The 17134-nt window shown below is 39.9% G+C and overlaps 1 protein-coding gene across 6 annotated transcripts in view; it reads right to left on the reverse strand.

The window, feature by feature from the left end:
* KIAA1549L (KIAA1549 like) overlaps positions 1-17134 on the reverse strand; it is a 103735-nt gene that overhangs the window by 19505 nt on the left and 67096 nt on the right. For 5 of the 6 annotated variants that reach the window (XR_014693315.1, XM_084519988.1, XM_084519985.1 and 2 more), the window contains 4 exons: positions 11794-11972; positions 10561-10778; positions 6326-6455; positions 1414-1761 (listed from right to left, as the gene is read on the reverse strand). Coding sequence is in view for 5 of the 6 variants with exons in the window: in XM_084519988.1 (XP_084376114.1) it covers positions 1414-1761; positions 6326-6455; positions 10561-10778; positions 11794-11972 (875 nt within the window). In the remaining variant the exon portion in view is untranslated. The remainder of the gene's footprint in view (positions 1-1413; positions 1762-6325; positions 6456-10560; positions 10779-11793; positions 11973-17134) is intronic. The other variant, XM_084519987.1, reaches the window with a different exon arrangement.

The raw sequence follows: 17134 nt of genomic DNA on the forward strand, positions 1-17134 counted from the left end.
ATTGAGTAATGAGTCCTGAAAACAAAATAGTGAAGCATTCACCAAAAAAGGGTGGCTAATACATTTTCTTAAATCTGTCACCATACAAGGTTTTTCAGTTCCTTTTAAAAGGACCTTCTCCAGTGCCAAAGTAATTTGACTAGCTATTAGCTGCCTCTTAAGCTCCTAATCAAATTTGAACCATGAAATATGATTAGAAGCCATATATGAAGTTCTTCAGACCAATTTCAAAGAGCCAAAAATATCCTTTAGCATGATTTAGACAGTACCAGCATGAACCTCAGATGGCAGTGCCATTGGCTTTCACTTATGCTTAGAATAGGTCAGAAGCAGCAACCCTTAATGTATTTTTTATTGTCATGGAAAGAGCTCTTAGTAATAGTTGATTTAAACTGAGGACACTTTTCTGCATTATTCTCTTATTCTAGCCAGTTAGGGACTAATTTTGAAATACATTCTTTCAAAAACCACAAATGTATTTCTAACAAAAAAAAAAAAAAAAAAAAAAAACAGCCTTAAAGTGAACAATTCAAATTTAATAAGGCTTTTTTTTCACACTGATATTGACAAATGGGCCATCTCTCATCTGAAAGCAATCATCCTTGGTTTAGATTTGTACCTGACACATGTAAAAAAAAAAGATTATGTTGAGTTTCAGAATACAGGATCTGTGAATTCAAGGGTAGCTCGACCTGCCAAGGATACCCACAGCACTACTGCTATTACTGTCTAGATACCTACAAATCACCACCAAATCACATCCATAGACATCAATCCTTAATGCCGTTATTTCTTCTGCACGATAAGGAAATGTTAGCTGCAATTTGAGGTTAGAAAGTGAAGCATAAGAAGTGACTTACAGAAGGGCAACCAAGAAACCCTCAGGGCCTGAACCATCTCGTGAGTCCCACGCCAAGAGCTGTAACTGTGGGACTCTCAGTATCAGCCCATGTTTCAGGTCACTCAGACTACTACAGTGAGTTCCCTGTCTTGGTATGGTGCTCCTCAGTGGTGGAACTTGTGCAGAAGTGTTGAATGTTTTATTCCCAGCTACGTATATATACGCTTTACAAAACCAGATCGATTCCAAATATGCATTCAGCGAACACGAGGAGACATGCAAATCAGTTCTTGATCTACTGAACAGTCTGGAGCTTAGTGCAGCCTGTTCTTTCAAGCAGAACTTGGACAAGACAACCTTGCTGCTAAAATAGAGCAGCACGTCTTCATGCAGGAGATGCGTATGTGAGAGTATATATACATACACCCCACTACCCAAACTTATTTACCGTAAGCATGGCTTTACACCTGGTTTTTAAGCATGTAGATGAGACTCCATCTTTAAAAAAAATACGTCTCAGAGTAGAGCTATCTTTATGATATTACAGCATACTAAAGAGAAGTTTCACTTACTGGTCTTGGCAGACTGTACTGATACATTTCTGGTCTGTATGTGGGGACCCACTGCACACCCCCTCTAGGTCGGGTCATGGTACCAGGAGCGCTGGTCACCACCTCTGAGTAGGGCAAGTGTGGTGCTGAGCTGTAGGCCTCCTGCCTGCTCTGTCCTCCGTGGCCCGCAGAGGCCAGGCTGAAAGCCTCTTCCAAGAGCATATGCATCTGCTGTCGAACCTCATCAATGGAGGGCTGAGAACTTAAAGTTGAGGTCTCTGAATGGCCTTTGGCCTGCCGGGACCTGGTGTAGCTCCGAGGCTCATTGACACGGTCAACGTTTGTTTCTTCTATAATTTCGGGCTCAGTCTGTTGGATGGAGTAAAAGGATGTATATGTAAAGCTTTACAAGGCAGTATTTGTGCTGCTTCACACAAAACATTCTCAAACAGAGCTAGAACATACAATGTCAGGACTTGTTACAGTATAGACACACGACAAGCGTTTTAAAGGAATTATGTCACACAGGGAAGGACAATAGCCAGGCACTCAAAGACTCTCATATCCTTCATTGTTTGCTGCAAAAGCTAGCAGGGACAATCTGTAACATGTTAAATTGTTAAGGATTCACTTAAAAACAATTAGAATTAATGCTGAAATTCTTTTCTTCATTGTTAGTATCGACTGTACCAGGAGGAGTGTGTTTCCCTAAATAGTACCATCGCCGTGAAGGACTGCTTACCAGCAGCTGCGTGGTACAGCTACACAGACTGAAATTCTTTTGTTCACTCACACATGCTAAGATTTCAGAATAATTAAAGTTTCAGAGTTCTCCTGAAATTTCTAAGCCAGGAGCACCACCAATAATGTCACAGGATAGGTTCTGTCTTTTGCAGAAAATGTCCCAAACCAGCTCAGACATCCTACCTAGCCAGAGAGCAGTTACACAGAAATTTATCCAAAACTAACGCAGAGACAGTGAACAAAGCAGGTGCTCAACACCTCTCACCTAGGATACTCCTAGATACTCCTAGAGTTACTCCTAGGATAATAAGTGCAACCAAAGAGACTCTGAAATCATCCTGTCCCAACTGAATGGTTCATAGCCATAGTGCTTCTGTATCCCCATGACTGTAAAAATGACAGTGAATGGGATCCCACAGGAGACCTATTAAGACCCAATGCTGAAATAAATCAGGTTTTATACTACAACCCCTTGGTGAAGCCATTACAGCTCGAGATTCTTTGATCCTGTCCAGTAAAAGAAAATAATATCCAAAATAAATCACATGAATATTGGATTCTTAATAGTGGGACAATATTAAGTCGGCTTTGATTTATTAGTTTAAAAGTTGGCATGAAGATTTTGGACGAGACTGGTGAGAGTTAATAGTACTCAAGTTTTAAAATATATTGCAATTCATCCTATCACTTTCTGATGCATTTTATTTGCTTTCATAACAACCAAAGCACGTAAGTATTGTAAATAGACATCATTCTATGCTCATGTTAACATAAAAACCTGGATATTGTTCAGACACAGTTACTAGATAATACAAAGACTGAGAGTAACATGAAGAAGGAAAATTAAGTCCTGTAAGGCAGAGTTTATGCACTTCTGGTACAACTCTGCTGCAACGGTATCAGTAAAATCCTTTGTGTACACATTAATCCAGAAGCTTATTGATATAATTATATTAATGCAGCTGGTAAATAAAGGTGCACCAGTAAATTCCTTTGCATACCGCTCTCTTAGGCTTTTATAATTAGGTTGTTTTGTTTCTTTTACACCAAAACCAGATTAAATTTTTTCTTCCCTAGCATAAAGCTCTTCAGCAGCTCAAAGGTCCTAGACTCTTTCATTACAGCATTTGCTCTACTCATAATCGTCTTTGGATATGCTGGAAGGAATAAAGATGTTAATAAAGTTTGCTTAAGCTACTTTTTAGGGAAAGGTGACAATACTAAACCCTAGTGGGGTTATTTAAAATTAAAAGGTGATCTTCAATAATAATCCATTTACAAGAAGATACTCTAAAGCTAAATACCATACTCAGAACATCAAACAGAAGAATTTACAAAAAGCTACGCATTCTGTACAGACAGGGATGTAATTATTGGCCTTATTTTCCAACCGGTTTTTAGCTTCAAGAAATTGGACCACAATTCAAAGAAGTATCACAGCAATCATCATACAGAATTAACTATTTTAGACAACCATAACAGAAATATTAGATATTTTTACGTAAGGGGAACCATTTAAAAATAATTAAAAATAAAAAAGAATTATCAATAGTATGGAACAGCAGATCTTGAGCTCTTACTTCCCTCTCCTATTTATAGAGCAATGCAAAATCAGATAGAGCAAAAACTCTTATGACTTTGTTGTCAATACCAATCCAGCAATTCTTGAAGTTTCTTCAAGAAAGGGAAAATTTCATCTCTTTTCTTATTAAAAAGAATAAATAAAAATGCACCACCATTTATCATGGTTGGGAAATTAAACTTCAACGCATAACGTAGGCAGACTGGTAAGAGCTGGGAAAAATAGAAAGCCATTTATTGATCTGTAAAATTCCTGTGTCTTGAAGATAACTTGAGGTACCTGATTCATGAATTGGATCATTTGGAACTGCTTACAAAGCACAAATTTCACATGTAGTTGGTGGAACTTGCTGCTAAATAATGTAGTGGGAGGAGGTTAGCAGGAGTCTGAGAAGGGTGGAACCTTTTGAACAACAAAGCAGATGTCAAAAAACTCTATGAGATGTTATTAGATGAAAAAAAAAGTAAGGGCACAAGGTTCAGCACAAAAAGCAGCCCTAATTCATAAGTACATTATATCATTCATGATCTTTTAAACCCAATTTATCAAAATCTGCCACATGAACTTAATGGCTAAAGAAAACAATCCAATAAAAGAATTCTTTTGGACCGGTGCCTCAGCTGCAACTGTCTGAAGGATGCTCGTCTCCAGAGGTCAGACTTCCAGGGGTGTTTAGATGCGCCAGGGGTGAGATCAGCATGGATCCCATGCATGAATATAGATTTCAGCGCCTGTGGGTATCCTGGGAGACCAAGCCTGTCAGATGCTTGGCACAGCACCGAGGTAGCTCAAACGGGAGCGAGGGAAATCAGCCCACGCTGCAAGCTGAGGCTGGGGAACTAGATTTCAACATCCTGTTCCATTTTCCCATGGCATTTTTCTGCTTTCAGACAGAAAATACTTCCACTGCTAGAAGAGGTGCACTGCAGTGAATCTGCAGCACATCAGGCAAAGAGAATTTTATGTAACCTGTCGCTAGAAAAAGACTCTGTCAGGGACAACCCTCCCTGCTACAACGTAAAGCAAAGCAAACTTAGGTAAAATATGCACAGATGTCAGAGACTGTACATTTTTGAGAGTGCATAATAAACTCATTATGCTCTTTCCAGGGCTTTCAGCAAACTTTCTTGAAAATCTATTTTTATACATTACAATGTACACAACTTCCTCAAATATATTTTTAAAATCTTCAGCTACATGCTTATGGCATATTCGTTTTGCACTAGTGGCAGGAGGCCATGGCTGCTGCTAGAATGCTTTCAATATTCATTTCAGGAAGATTTCACCTATGAATAACTACCTTCTATTAGCATATTGTAAAATCCCATGATTTTCTTGAAACATATGATTTTCAGGATACACGGGAAAGTCCAGCTTGACAACGTTTTCTTTTTTTAAGAAAACTCAAATAAGAAAGGAAACATGTTAAGTGGGGAAAAAAAAAAAAAAAAAAAAAACCTTCTTTTTGCAAAATGTAAAGCCTGTTGCAACTCTAGGTTTTTAACAGCTATTCCTTTCTTTTTCCAGGCAAGTGCACTGTATCCTAATGCCTCAAAAAGCCGCGAGGCAGTCATTCCAACTACACGGCACAATGTGACTCATACAAGCTGATGGGAAGTGTCAACATAAAGGAAATCTCTTAAGAAATCTGGCACATACAACGTGCCCCAAATAATTCTGTAAAAGAATTAAACTTTCCCAAAGACATTCCTTCACCTTGGTGAATTCCTTCGACTTGCTAAAAATATATCCCTGCCAGCTGAGAGAATTAACAATTCAGTCCCCCACAAAATGCTTGTTTAGAAGATGTTACAGTTTAGAGAATGAACAACCACCAGATGAACTTCCTTATTTTCCAGAAATGCTTAGACCTTCTCCAGAAATTCATCTTCAAGGATAGCTGAGCATTTTGTACACAAGGTGGACTGAAAAATTCTACTTTGGGTTACTTGTATCTTCAGTTTGGGTGTATGCTGGGTAAACTTATAACTAGTGTACGTTCAGATTGTGTAAGACAACTAATTTAGCCTTATGTTGGCTGTGTGAGTTCCTCAGACCACAAAACCAGTGCAGAATTTACTCTGGCTGGTTTTGACATTTACCTATTCAAAATTCTCCTGGTTCTGATATAGTAAGAGGAGAATGAGAGTGTGGCCAATAGCTGTTCCCAGGGGATCTCCACAAGCCACTGATATCTAGACTTAAGTGCAATTCCTACAAGTTGGTTGTCCATTCTTCTAAATCAAGAGAGCAGCATAAGGGATATAGAAAAAAACAGAGGATTTTACTTACAACAAAGATTTCGGTGTCCTATAAAAGTAGCTGCATATTTGGAAGAACTATCTAAATTCAAAAATCAATACTTTTGCAAAATATGAGTTTCAAGGAGAATGTTTTGTTTTCCTTTCTTTTCAGACTGTAAAATGGTGTGCAGCTATAAAGTACATTCAAGTGTCTGTGCCTTTTTCAGGATGCTGAGTACACATATAGTGTAATGTTAAGTACCCATGGACACCCTCACTTGGAGCTTATCAACAGTTTCCTGTTTTCAGGAATAGGTTAAGACTTTGCTGAGCAAAGTTCACTGGACATATTTAATAAACTTACATCATATCCACTGTTACGGATTCCTCGCCTAGGTCTTTCTCGAGTCACTAGAAGATCCATCTCAGTTTCTCCTGGGCTAGGACTGTTCAAAGACTGCCTGCTTCTGTATACAGAGTTCTTCATCTGTTGCCTACAAAGCATCAAACAAGAAAACAGTGAACCAAAAAGGATACAAACAAAAGATTATTCTAAAATTATACGGTTCGTAAAAATGTCACTTTATTACTATAGGATATTCTTTTAACGTATATGGAATTTCTACACATCAGTTACATTATAAAAATAACATGTATTTTGTTTACTGTTTAAGAAAATAGAACTAAATAAAAGACACAGGCATCACGTGTGGGAGCATCTCAGATGAAATATGTCCCAAGAAGATACCAGAACTCTCTTAGTCTTAGCTGGGATGACTTAAATTAATGAAAAATAAATAGGTGCTGTTGCCAAAACTAATGGCACCTTCCACACACTCAGACGCAGAGCAGAGATTTTGGTTGCTGATACTGAGTAAAGCGGAACAAGACTCCATTGAAACGAACACGCAGCAAAGTGTATGGGAGAAGAGGCGAGGGTGGGAGGGAACTGCTTGCAAGATGCTGTTTTTAAATAGCCAGTTTGGTAACTGGCCACAGCTTTAACACAGAGCTGTACTCTCTGGGATTAAACCACTTCCAACATAGCTTTAAGCAGCACTGGGGCAAAGAAATCCCTAGACATTGACCTTTCACCACCATGAGCTCAGAAGCAAGGGGAAGCAAAGGTACTAACTAGAAAACCAACATATAATTCAATATCCCAAGTATTCTGTAGTCTTTCTGACATCATCATTGCTTTCCTTGCTATAGGTTATAAAAAAAAAAAATAAATAGCATTCTCCTGTAAGATGCAGAACATATCTGTAAGTAAGTACTTAGTAGCTGTTGCCCAATTGTGACACAAGAACTTCACGTTTCATCAAACCCCATCTTTTAAGGTTACCTCTAAACCAGTGCAGTGTAGGAGATGCTGTTCCCACAGTTTATCTGGCTAGTAGTCATTTTCTTGCATATATCAGAGAAGCACTCCTCCCATCACGGGTCCCTAACAGGTCAAATAATTACATGCCAGTTTCGTTGATTAACACTGTAATTATAACGTCATTAAAGCCTCACGTGAATTTCTCTTTGCCTGGTCATGCTCTTTTTTTTCTGCTTTGGGAAGTGGTTCCATTCCAATTATTAAAAAGCAGATCGGGCCATCTCACGTGGCTGTGTTGCTTGTTTTGCACAGGGGGCCTGACAGCGATCGTAGTGAAGTGACAAATCTTGCACTCTGAAGTCTCTAAAATTTTGTACATGATTTACTACAGGTCCCTTAATACTTGGTTGATGCTCTTGTGATGCATCTTCTAAGGGATTCAAACACTCTCTAATACATGCAGATTCTTGACCTGATTACAAACTATTAAGGAATAACCCAGAATAGTATGTATCATCAGTAAGCTCCTACAAAATTGTCTTGAGATTGCCAATTAGCTCATTTAAGGAAGTTTTACTAATGAGAAAGGAGGTGTGAGAGCTAACAACTGGCATTCAAATGGGTTAGCAAGTGCCTTCTGGGAACACAACTGGAACATTTTAAAACATGGGTTTTATGGTACAGAAGACTCAGTGGAACTAAGGGCACAAAGCTGTTTGTTCTTGAACAGATCAAGTTTACAGAGTGTTGTTTTGTAGATCACTTTTCTATACCATTTCAAAGAAAAACAAAACGTAAAGGTGATCTCTAATAATGTGATCAACTGCATCTTTGTTATCTGGTACGTTTTGGTAATGCCGTAATAACATGATTTAAGTTAGTGGAATATATGCAAAACAGAAAAAAAGTACAACAGGCCTTTTTCCTTAGAAACTCTGAAATCTTTGATTCACTCCTAAATTATATTATTTTTTAAAAAGTATAAAGCTTTTTAATGTATGTTTTTAATTGCTGTAACTGTAATGACACAAACTAATGATAAAAGCAGAAAACATTATAAATCAAATCTTTCCAATTTTATGCTAGCCTAGATTATTTTAAAAGCATTTTTATCTCTTTACAGAAGCACAATTTTATTGATTCATTTACCAGTAACATAAACCACATTACCCTTAAGTTTTATTCAAGGTTTCCATCCAGAAGTATGTCATTTTTAGCTATCTTGCTTTTACTTAAAGAGAATAATGCTGTGGCGTGTGTTGCAGCACATTACGTTCAGTTCAAAGTCTGTGTGTGGCACTTTCAGTACAGACTGTGGAACATAATTGTTTGCAAAAAGTCCTGAAACATCTGTGAAGTTCCCAAAATGCTTAGTGTCTTGCAGCAAAAAGCATCAGAAACGGTTCTCTCTCCATATGTAGGGCTATAGACTGCACATTCAACAAGTAAATCCGAAAGTCAGCCTTTTCTGGTTCAGCCACAGAAGGGAATCATTCCTCTCGAGCACTATACCTGCCTTCAAGCAGTTTCTATCACGCTAGTGATTGCTATCTCAAATAGACTATGACAGATTTACACAGCAGCACACAGAAAAATGTCTTCCAGACCCTTTCAGCAGCACGCTGGCACACAAACAAACAAACATTAGTATATTAAACAAAAAGCAGATGGTTAGCAGCAAAGCTTCACGTGTGAATGTTTCAAATGTTCCCTACGTGGCATGTGACACACAATAAATATCCAAAGCAATGCCTCAGTTCTTCACGGTACGTGCAGCACAGCCGTATAAAAGTCTCTACCTGCTTCATTCATATCCTCTTGACTGACTGTGCACAGGACTCCCGTGTGCTACAGGTTCAGCATCCTAACTTTCCAGTGCATTTGAAGCGACTTGTTCCTTTCTCACTAGAAAACTGCACAAGGATATGATGCTGTGAGCCCTCCAGCAAGGATAGAACCTACATTTTTTCTTCACTGGACAGTGCAACAGCGAGACACAACCCACCCAGGGCAGTATACATTCTGTCATTGAACTCTAGGCCTGTAGAAGTACATCTGATCACAGCTTTTGCCCATATTCTGAGCCAATACTGTTTTCGTAATTCCCATTAGAGTCTTTTTCATCTGAAGGGTAATTGCTGAAGTTGCACTGCATGCAAAGACTGTGTCATCACTGACACTTTGATTGCAGTCCTGATTTACACCTATATGAAAACTTTCCAGTAGATGGGATACAAGACTGTGCCTCAAGGCCAAAATGCCTTTTCCAAAGGAAATGTACTTCAGTATCTCTTTCCTTCCATGGATCAACTACTGCTGATCCCTGGTGATAGCACGAACTGGAGCCTTCATGGTGGGAGATGTAGTGACAAGCACAGTCTTTAATAAGACTTCCCCCCTCACACCTCCACCACCCCTAGCAAGGAGGCAGATGCATGCTTTGCCGTCCTTCTCTGGGGCTGCACTGGGGTAGGACTGTTGAAATCTCCTCTTCTGAACATGTCAGCCTGTGTTTTGGGGAGCACCAGTGACAGAGCAGGTCCACCCACCTACTCAGGCAGAGTCAGCATCTACACTGCCCCCTCACTTCTAAAACAGGGAGATGAATACTACTGGTATGCTATCTGCAAGACAATGAAGTGTTAATCAACCCTTAGCACTGTTAAACAACATGCCAGTTTCATGTCGCAGATGAGAAAATTATACCCTTCTCTGTTTAAGGCACAGGACGGTCACCAACCACAGGCACACACACATCCTTAGAGATTTCTGCAGGATTTACTGAAACACACAGGCAATGTACTGGCTGCATTTCCTTATGCCTACTGCAGTAGTTACAGTCAGATTAAAATCATGCAAAAAGAGTAACGGCACTGACTGAGCTTTGGAAAAGAATTCATTCGGATGCTAGCTTCCTGGCTTGAGTCCACTCTCTGTATTACTGAAGGAATTACTACTACTTTTTCTATTTACCTTTCTTGGAAAATGACTCAGAAGAACTTGCAACAGTCCCTTCCCCTATTTCTTTGCTTTTCCATTGCTTTTTAGCAACATTGCAGTTTTACCAAATTACATGCTTTCTTAATTTATCTTCTATTAGCTAATATCTATTGATATAACTAATATAGATATTAGCTAATACACATTTTCTTCATGAAGTAGGAGGGACCAGCTGATCTTACAGCAAACAGTTGCCTCCTTAAGATTTTGATTCCCTACAACCCCTGGAGAGCAAGTTTCCTCCTGGAGGAAGAACTGCACGTAAAAAGTCTCACCTGTTCTTAGGCTCAGCAAACGGAGATGAGACATCTGGATCTGGATCCAAAATGTGGTCCATTTCTTTCTGCTTTTTTTCATACATCCTTTTTCTGTCTGTCAGCCCCTTGTTGTGATCAACCTGCGGGAAGTCATAGTACCCCTTCCTCTTGGCTTTCAAGCGCAGCTTGTTGCGGTAATGCTCTATGTCAGACTTCTGCTTCAAAGCCTTGTTCACCTGAAAGGCAAGCAGACATTTAACGGGTGGTGCGGGGCTGACTACTTCCAAATGGTATTGTTAGAGTGTGTTTGATGCGCTTCGTGTGTCATTTTACCCAGCGCTTTTTGTACCACACTGTGCCATCTGTAAGCAGCGAGGAACTGCAAGTGAATAGAGTTGCTGCATTTTTTATGGCTTGGCAGATGGTTAAATAATTTTAGCCTACAAATTATGTACCATCACAACAGTGACTCAGATACACCCACTGAAGACAAACACTGATGATGATAGCCAACTGCTGTGACCCAAAGCTGTACTTGCCTTTGGGCACTACTGGGAGAACTCACTACTGAAAACTCCTGTAGGGTCCACGAAGTACTGAGACATCACCTCTGGCTAAACAAAACCTTAAAGAAGTCGTCAGTGATGGCCGGGGAAGTATTCTAGTGAAATACCTATGTTCTTACTTGTATGGTTTTCTTACAAAACTGTTATGGGCCCCTGTCAGAGTCACAATCGTAAAATAAAAGGGTGTTTGGTCTGAGCTGGTGCAGGGCGGGTTCCCATGGACACACCTAAGTATTAAGATTTCCCTCCTGCTTAATATTGTCAGTGACATGAAAATTAGTAATTTACTTGGGATTTATTCATTTCAGAATCAAATTCTATAATCTTCTCACAACTTCCAAGATATGTATGCACAGGGGAGGGCACAGTTTCAGGAATGTCACTTACTGAAAATAGATGCTGAATTCTAAATAAGCCTTCCTTTGCATTTAGAAACTGTGTGGCATATCCGGGCTTTGTGCAAGTATGAAACAGAGCACGACAGACTGCTCTAAACCAATAGTTTCTAAATCGATTCTAAACCAATATTAAATTCTTGGTCCTTAGAGCTCATGATGCTAATGGGACTTTATACAGTATCAGGGTGGAAAGTTCCTACCAGTCATCAACTATAACAGGCTTAAGACTGTGCCACCTTTGGGTGTAGCCAAGGAAATAACTGCAGGCTTTATCAGGTGGTCCTTACCTCTCCGTTAATGATGGCAGATTCCTGGCTCCTGTCTGACGCGGCATGAACAGGAGGTAGTGCCACGGGTTTGATAGCTATCAGCTGTACTGAGCCAGAAGAGGTGTCAAAGGGGTCGATGGCAGATTTGGCAATGTTGTCAAAGAGAATGCCTCCTTCCTCTTCATCGCTGATTGGCACTGAAGCACATCAAACTTACTTAGCACAAAGACATGTATTTTTACCGCATGTTTAAAGAGGAAATTCAGCAAGCATATGCTTTAGATTAATGTTGTACTCAATACACTCCAGGAGCAGACCTGGGAGACACTTACACTGGAAAAAATCCCATTAGATTACAGCTAACGTAAGGTAATCAAAGGATTACCCGGCATTCACCCTATCAAAAAATAAAAAGTTTATTTCCAATCTGCACTAATCAGACGAAAAGAAAAAGGAAAAGATGAATGACACAGAAAACTGAAACTGGCAATGAAACTCAGAGTCCATCTTTTGCTAGGTTTCACATGGAAAAGACGCTACATGCACACACATGGAGGTGTCCCTGTGCCGAGGCATCAGTAGTTTCACTGAATCTAAACAGACAACACTTCTTTTTCAGTGTCTTAGAATGTAAAGCATGGCATTCTCAAAATTTAACAAAAAAATATCTACTGTTTTTGGAAAACACTTTAAATTCTAAAACTACCGTCTGTTTAAAATGAAAACATCGCTGTTGTGTGTTAAAGCACACTGAAGAAACTAATGGCATCCACATTCGTATTATTTCTTGGTTTGTAAAGCAGTACCTCCAGTGGCTGTAAAGTGAAACCACTAGATTTCTTGAGACAGGTGAAGGATTTGAAAAGCTTTACGATTAAATGGCATGGTGAAGCACCTGCACTTGTAGATTTCCATAGAAATGGATAATTTTCACATACAGTCAGACCCCTTCTACTCCAAATTGTGTTTGTAAACCTGCACCACCTTGTCAGCTGCAGAGCCTTACACCTAACCCCATCCTCATTTTGGAATGAAAGCATGCCTCTAAAGCCTGAGCACAAGTGCTACAGAGAGATTCCTGCGAACATTTTTGAATAATTGTGCTATTAAAGGGAAGAATGCTTGCTCCGTCTCCTAACTGACAGGAAGAGAGATCCTCTGCTACAGAACAAAGTGGTCTGCTCTCAATTTATTTCCTCTGAAAATACGCTCTGTTTTAATATTTAATCACTGCACAAATTACAATGGACTTGTATAAACTCAGCAGTTTAGACAGCCAATGATTTTGATAAGAAAATATTTGACAGTGGCAACAAAATATGAACCCACTGAGTAAGCTCATTATCGTCCCGTCTGTACTCAGTGCAGACTGGAGCTGACGCTACTCGAGCTTTTGAGAACCGCATGGGCTAAATCTCTGGGTCATTAAATATTGTCCCTCCGGCTCCTGGGACCTGTCCAAATAGGACAGAGAGCCTTTAGTCGGTCTGAAATCCCCTCGTTCCTTCTGGGGTTGTTCAGAGTCTGAATTCGTGTGCTTGAAAAAGTGAGCGGATCACAAGCCTGGCTCATTGAAATGAATCGCCAGGCTCCCACTGACCACCACGCCACCGGGGCTTCACACAGGCAAAATCAGATGAAGAAAGAGATACTTGCCTATCCCACACAGCACCTGAACAGGAAAGCATTGATTTCGCCATGGCTACACAAGTGAAGCATGCACATTCTTCCTTCTGGGTCTCCTGAATCAGCTCAGTTCTCAGGGAAGTCACCAGCTGCACTTTTGGAAGAGGTTTGTTTTTTTTTTTTTTTCTGTAATTCACTACTGAAACTTCCATGCTACTCTATCAGGGTACCTCAGCAGGGACAGGACTACCTCCAGGAGAGGAAATGCTCGTCTTGCACAAGCAAAGATCATCTCTCCTGACTGCCGCGACTCGGGTGAGCTTGGATAGCATCTCACCTGTGGCTCAAGCACCAAAAAGTCACAGAATTGCTTCTTCTTGGCTTTAAGCAGTGTTTGCTTAAACCAGGCATGCACAAAACCCCTGGAAGGTGGCTAAGCATCAATTTGCAAAACCACGAGGTGCAGCTCTTCCCACCCCAATGTGTCGAGGAGAGGAGAGGAGAGGAGAGAAGAGGAGAGGAGAGGAGAGCAGAGCAGAGCAGAGCAGAGCAGAGCAGAGCACTCATGAATCACAAATGAGAGCTACTTCTGAATTGGTACATGAACAGAGAATAGCACTCTCAGTATCTGCACTCTTATTTCTGAGCACATCTATATCTATCTAGTATAGTGCTGTTTGCTTGGAAATAATAGCCAAATGGGACTAGAAATTGGAAGAATATTCCACCTTAGCTTACCATTTGTTCATTAAGTGGCACTTAAAATGTAAAAGTAGGGTTTTTTCCATTGCCCTTTTTTCACTGAAGTGTGATAAAAGAATCTGTGATCTGCACTTCCTGGCATGCTGCTTCAGTTGAGATTGGCAGCGAACCATGAGCAAGTACTGGGGGAATTTTAATATTTGCTCCTGCCTGTCTCTTTTGGGGAGAATTCACAGCCCGTGCTTCTGACAGAAGAACCATGGCCACTCCTAGGCTTTAATGAACTGACCAAAGGAAGCTCAACCTTTTGACTACCTCAGCTGGATGAGCTGGATGGTCACAGACAATTTAAGCTGTCCAGATGTTCTGTGCAGCCACTCACCATAAGCACACTTGCTTATCATAATTAGCAATACATAACTAAAGTGATGCTGTTGATTTCTTTTCTTGAACAGGTGCATACAACCATTTTCATAGCTTCACTGCTCCTCCAGCGATGGATTGCCCTGTGTGCATGCACACACAGTGAGACTTAGAAGTTCAGTGGAAGAAAATGCCAAAAACCACCACCTACTTAATCACCTACTTAACAGCAATTTACCCTCTTTGAAGGATCTCATGCTAGATATCTCATGCCACTTAATTCACTGAGATTGAATTACTCTTCCTAATCTTTCTGTGACTGAAGTACATGAAGATATATCCAGAGCAATCATTTATTCAGGTTGAGTGACAATTGCAAAGAAAATCAGCACGACTCTGGGTTTTTGGAGATCAGGACCATCACTGAAGGTTCAACTCCACATTACTGCAGCTCTCAGTATAAAAAATTTTCTAGATTAATGCTGCCTAAGGCATGCTACAGTCTTCACTTTCAGTGTAGCTCTGCATTGTTTCCAGAAGGTGATGCCAGCAGATGGTGCTACCCACTCGTGCCACTGGTGCTGCAGCTGGGGGAGAAGCTGCTGTGAAGCTGTAGCTCTGAATGGTCAGAAAAAGTAGCCAGCTGGGATATCCTGCTTTTCATCTATTTGTTAGTTTATGTAAGAAATCAAAAATTTACTTTTGTCAGCCTAAGATCCTATGAAGGACCCACAAGACTTCTTCTGTCCTTCCTTTCTCTCTCTCCAGCTTGTCTTTCCTACCCTGTCCAAAATCAAAATACATCGGAAGAGAGAAAAAGAGGACTGAAATACACACCTTAAAAAAAAAAATAAAAAGAAAAAAATTTGAAAGAAATTTGAATACCTGTGGGCCAGGTAACCTCACAGCAAAATACCTGAAAGAAAAGGTGAGCGGTCCTGCTCAGAGGCAAACATTTCACTGATTCTGGAATCCTCAGAAAAAGAATGACATTTTCAGGGAAAAACGTGGGAAACCAACAGCTGGGAAACATTTGCAAGCAGGCAGGCATGCTCTGCCTCTTCTCAGGTTGTTCAATGTAGCACTAAAATTTACTTTGTATGAGGCAAATGGGAACATTATAACTGTGCCAACAGTATGCAATCAATTCTCTGAGTAATGAAAGGGCTTAAAATAATAGGAAAGCAAGTAAATTATATTAAATGAAAAGCCTAAGTTTGACAATGCAGACTACGTTACAGATCTAAAAAAATCATTAGTTTAAATATTTCAATACTGCCTTTAAGTCTTTCAAACAATAACCCTGACCACTGAATGTAAATTAAATTAATAGCGGGAAAATAATTTTCATTTTAGAGCTCTCTATATGTAGAAAAAAAAATAGAAAATTTCTAAATCATCTAAATCATTCCATTTGTCAGCTATCTCCAGAAAGATCTGAACAAGAGTTGTTAGCAATAAGTAAATGGATGTTCCTGAAGGAGTTTATAAGCCTACAAGTAAAATACAAGTTTCCTAAAATCCAAACCTATTTGTACTGAAATACCTCTGTGGAAGATACTGTGATGTAGCAGAGTACTTACTTGTGGAAACACACATCTCATTCCCAATACACACCCAGCTGTCAGCTAGTGCGATCCTAGGCCTTTTGTGAACACCACAAACATTACATTTCCAGAGGAGACAGCTTACAGATGAATAGAGGAAGCTCACACTTTCTCCTGGATGTTGTTTTCTGACATGCAAAGTCTCCTGAAGGCCAGCCCACGTGTCTTAGGTGTTGCAGTCCTGGGTTTGGCTGGGATCCTGAAACAGGAGTTACCCAAGTAGGTGGTCTGAGCTCTCTAAACTGACATTTGAAGGGTGTTTTTTTTATGATACGGTATACATGGGATGTCTTCTCTTCCGTTTGCTTCGTTCAGTTTCAATGAATGTATCTTGTCCTTATAAAGGGAAACAAGGATCTCTCCCTCTCCGGTTAATCTTCTCATCCAACCAAGTTTGTCTCACTTATTTAAATACCAAAGTCTTTGAAAAGGAGACCACGTATCTCGTAACATTTGTACAGAATCCATCAGACCTTTTCCTTGGCTGACATAATTATTAAATTATTAAATAATTTCCTTGGCTGTAATACCATCACAGGCATGTTTAATAATTAAAATAACGATTTAACTGTCAAGGTTGATGATGATACAAAGAAGATAGATAAGTCATGAGCACCTCTAACAGAAGCCCTGTTTTTAAGTAGTGCTCTATGAGCTTTAAAGCTTTGCACGAGTATTTTCCCTATGTACAATAAAACCGTGCATTTTTCTTCAGTGCTGGTGTATTAGTGAAAGAGCACAACCACTCAGACTGCCGCTGGATCTGATGGCATGAGCACTCCTAGCATCACTGCTTGGATGAAAAATGCTGTCACACTTGATTAAGTGGCAGAGTAAAGCTCATCCACAGAGGAAGGCAAGCTTGAATTAAGAGATATTTAATTGCACAGCCACCTACTGATCTCAGTTCCTTCAGAGGTATGCTGCAACAGGCACCTTAGCAGCATGGGAAAGGTATTTTCATGCCCTGAGAAAAGCAGTCAAAAAGACTGTTTTGTTTTGTTTTTAAATAATACAATTTGGCTTAGCCACAGTGACCAAAAAAGAAGTCAGAGACATTT

Source organism: Aythya ferina (assembly GCF_964211825.1).
Source record: "Aythya ferina genome assembly, chromosome: 5".
NCBI lineage: Eukaryota > Metazoa > Chordata > Aves > Anseriformes > Anatidae > Aythya > Aythya ferina.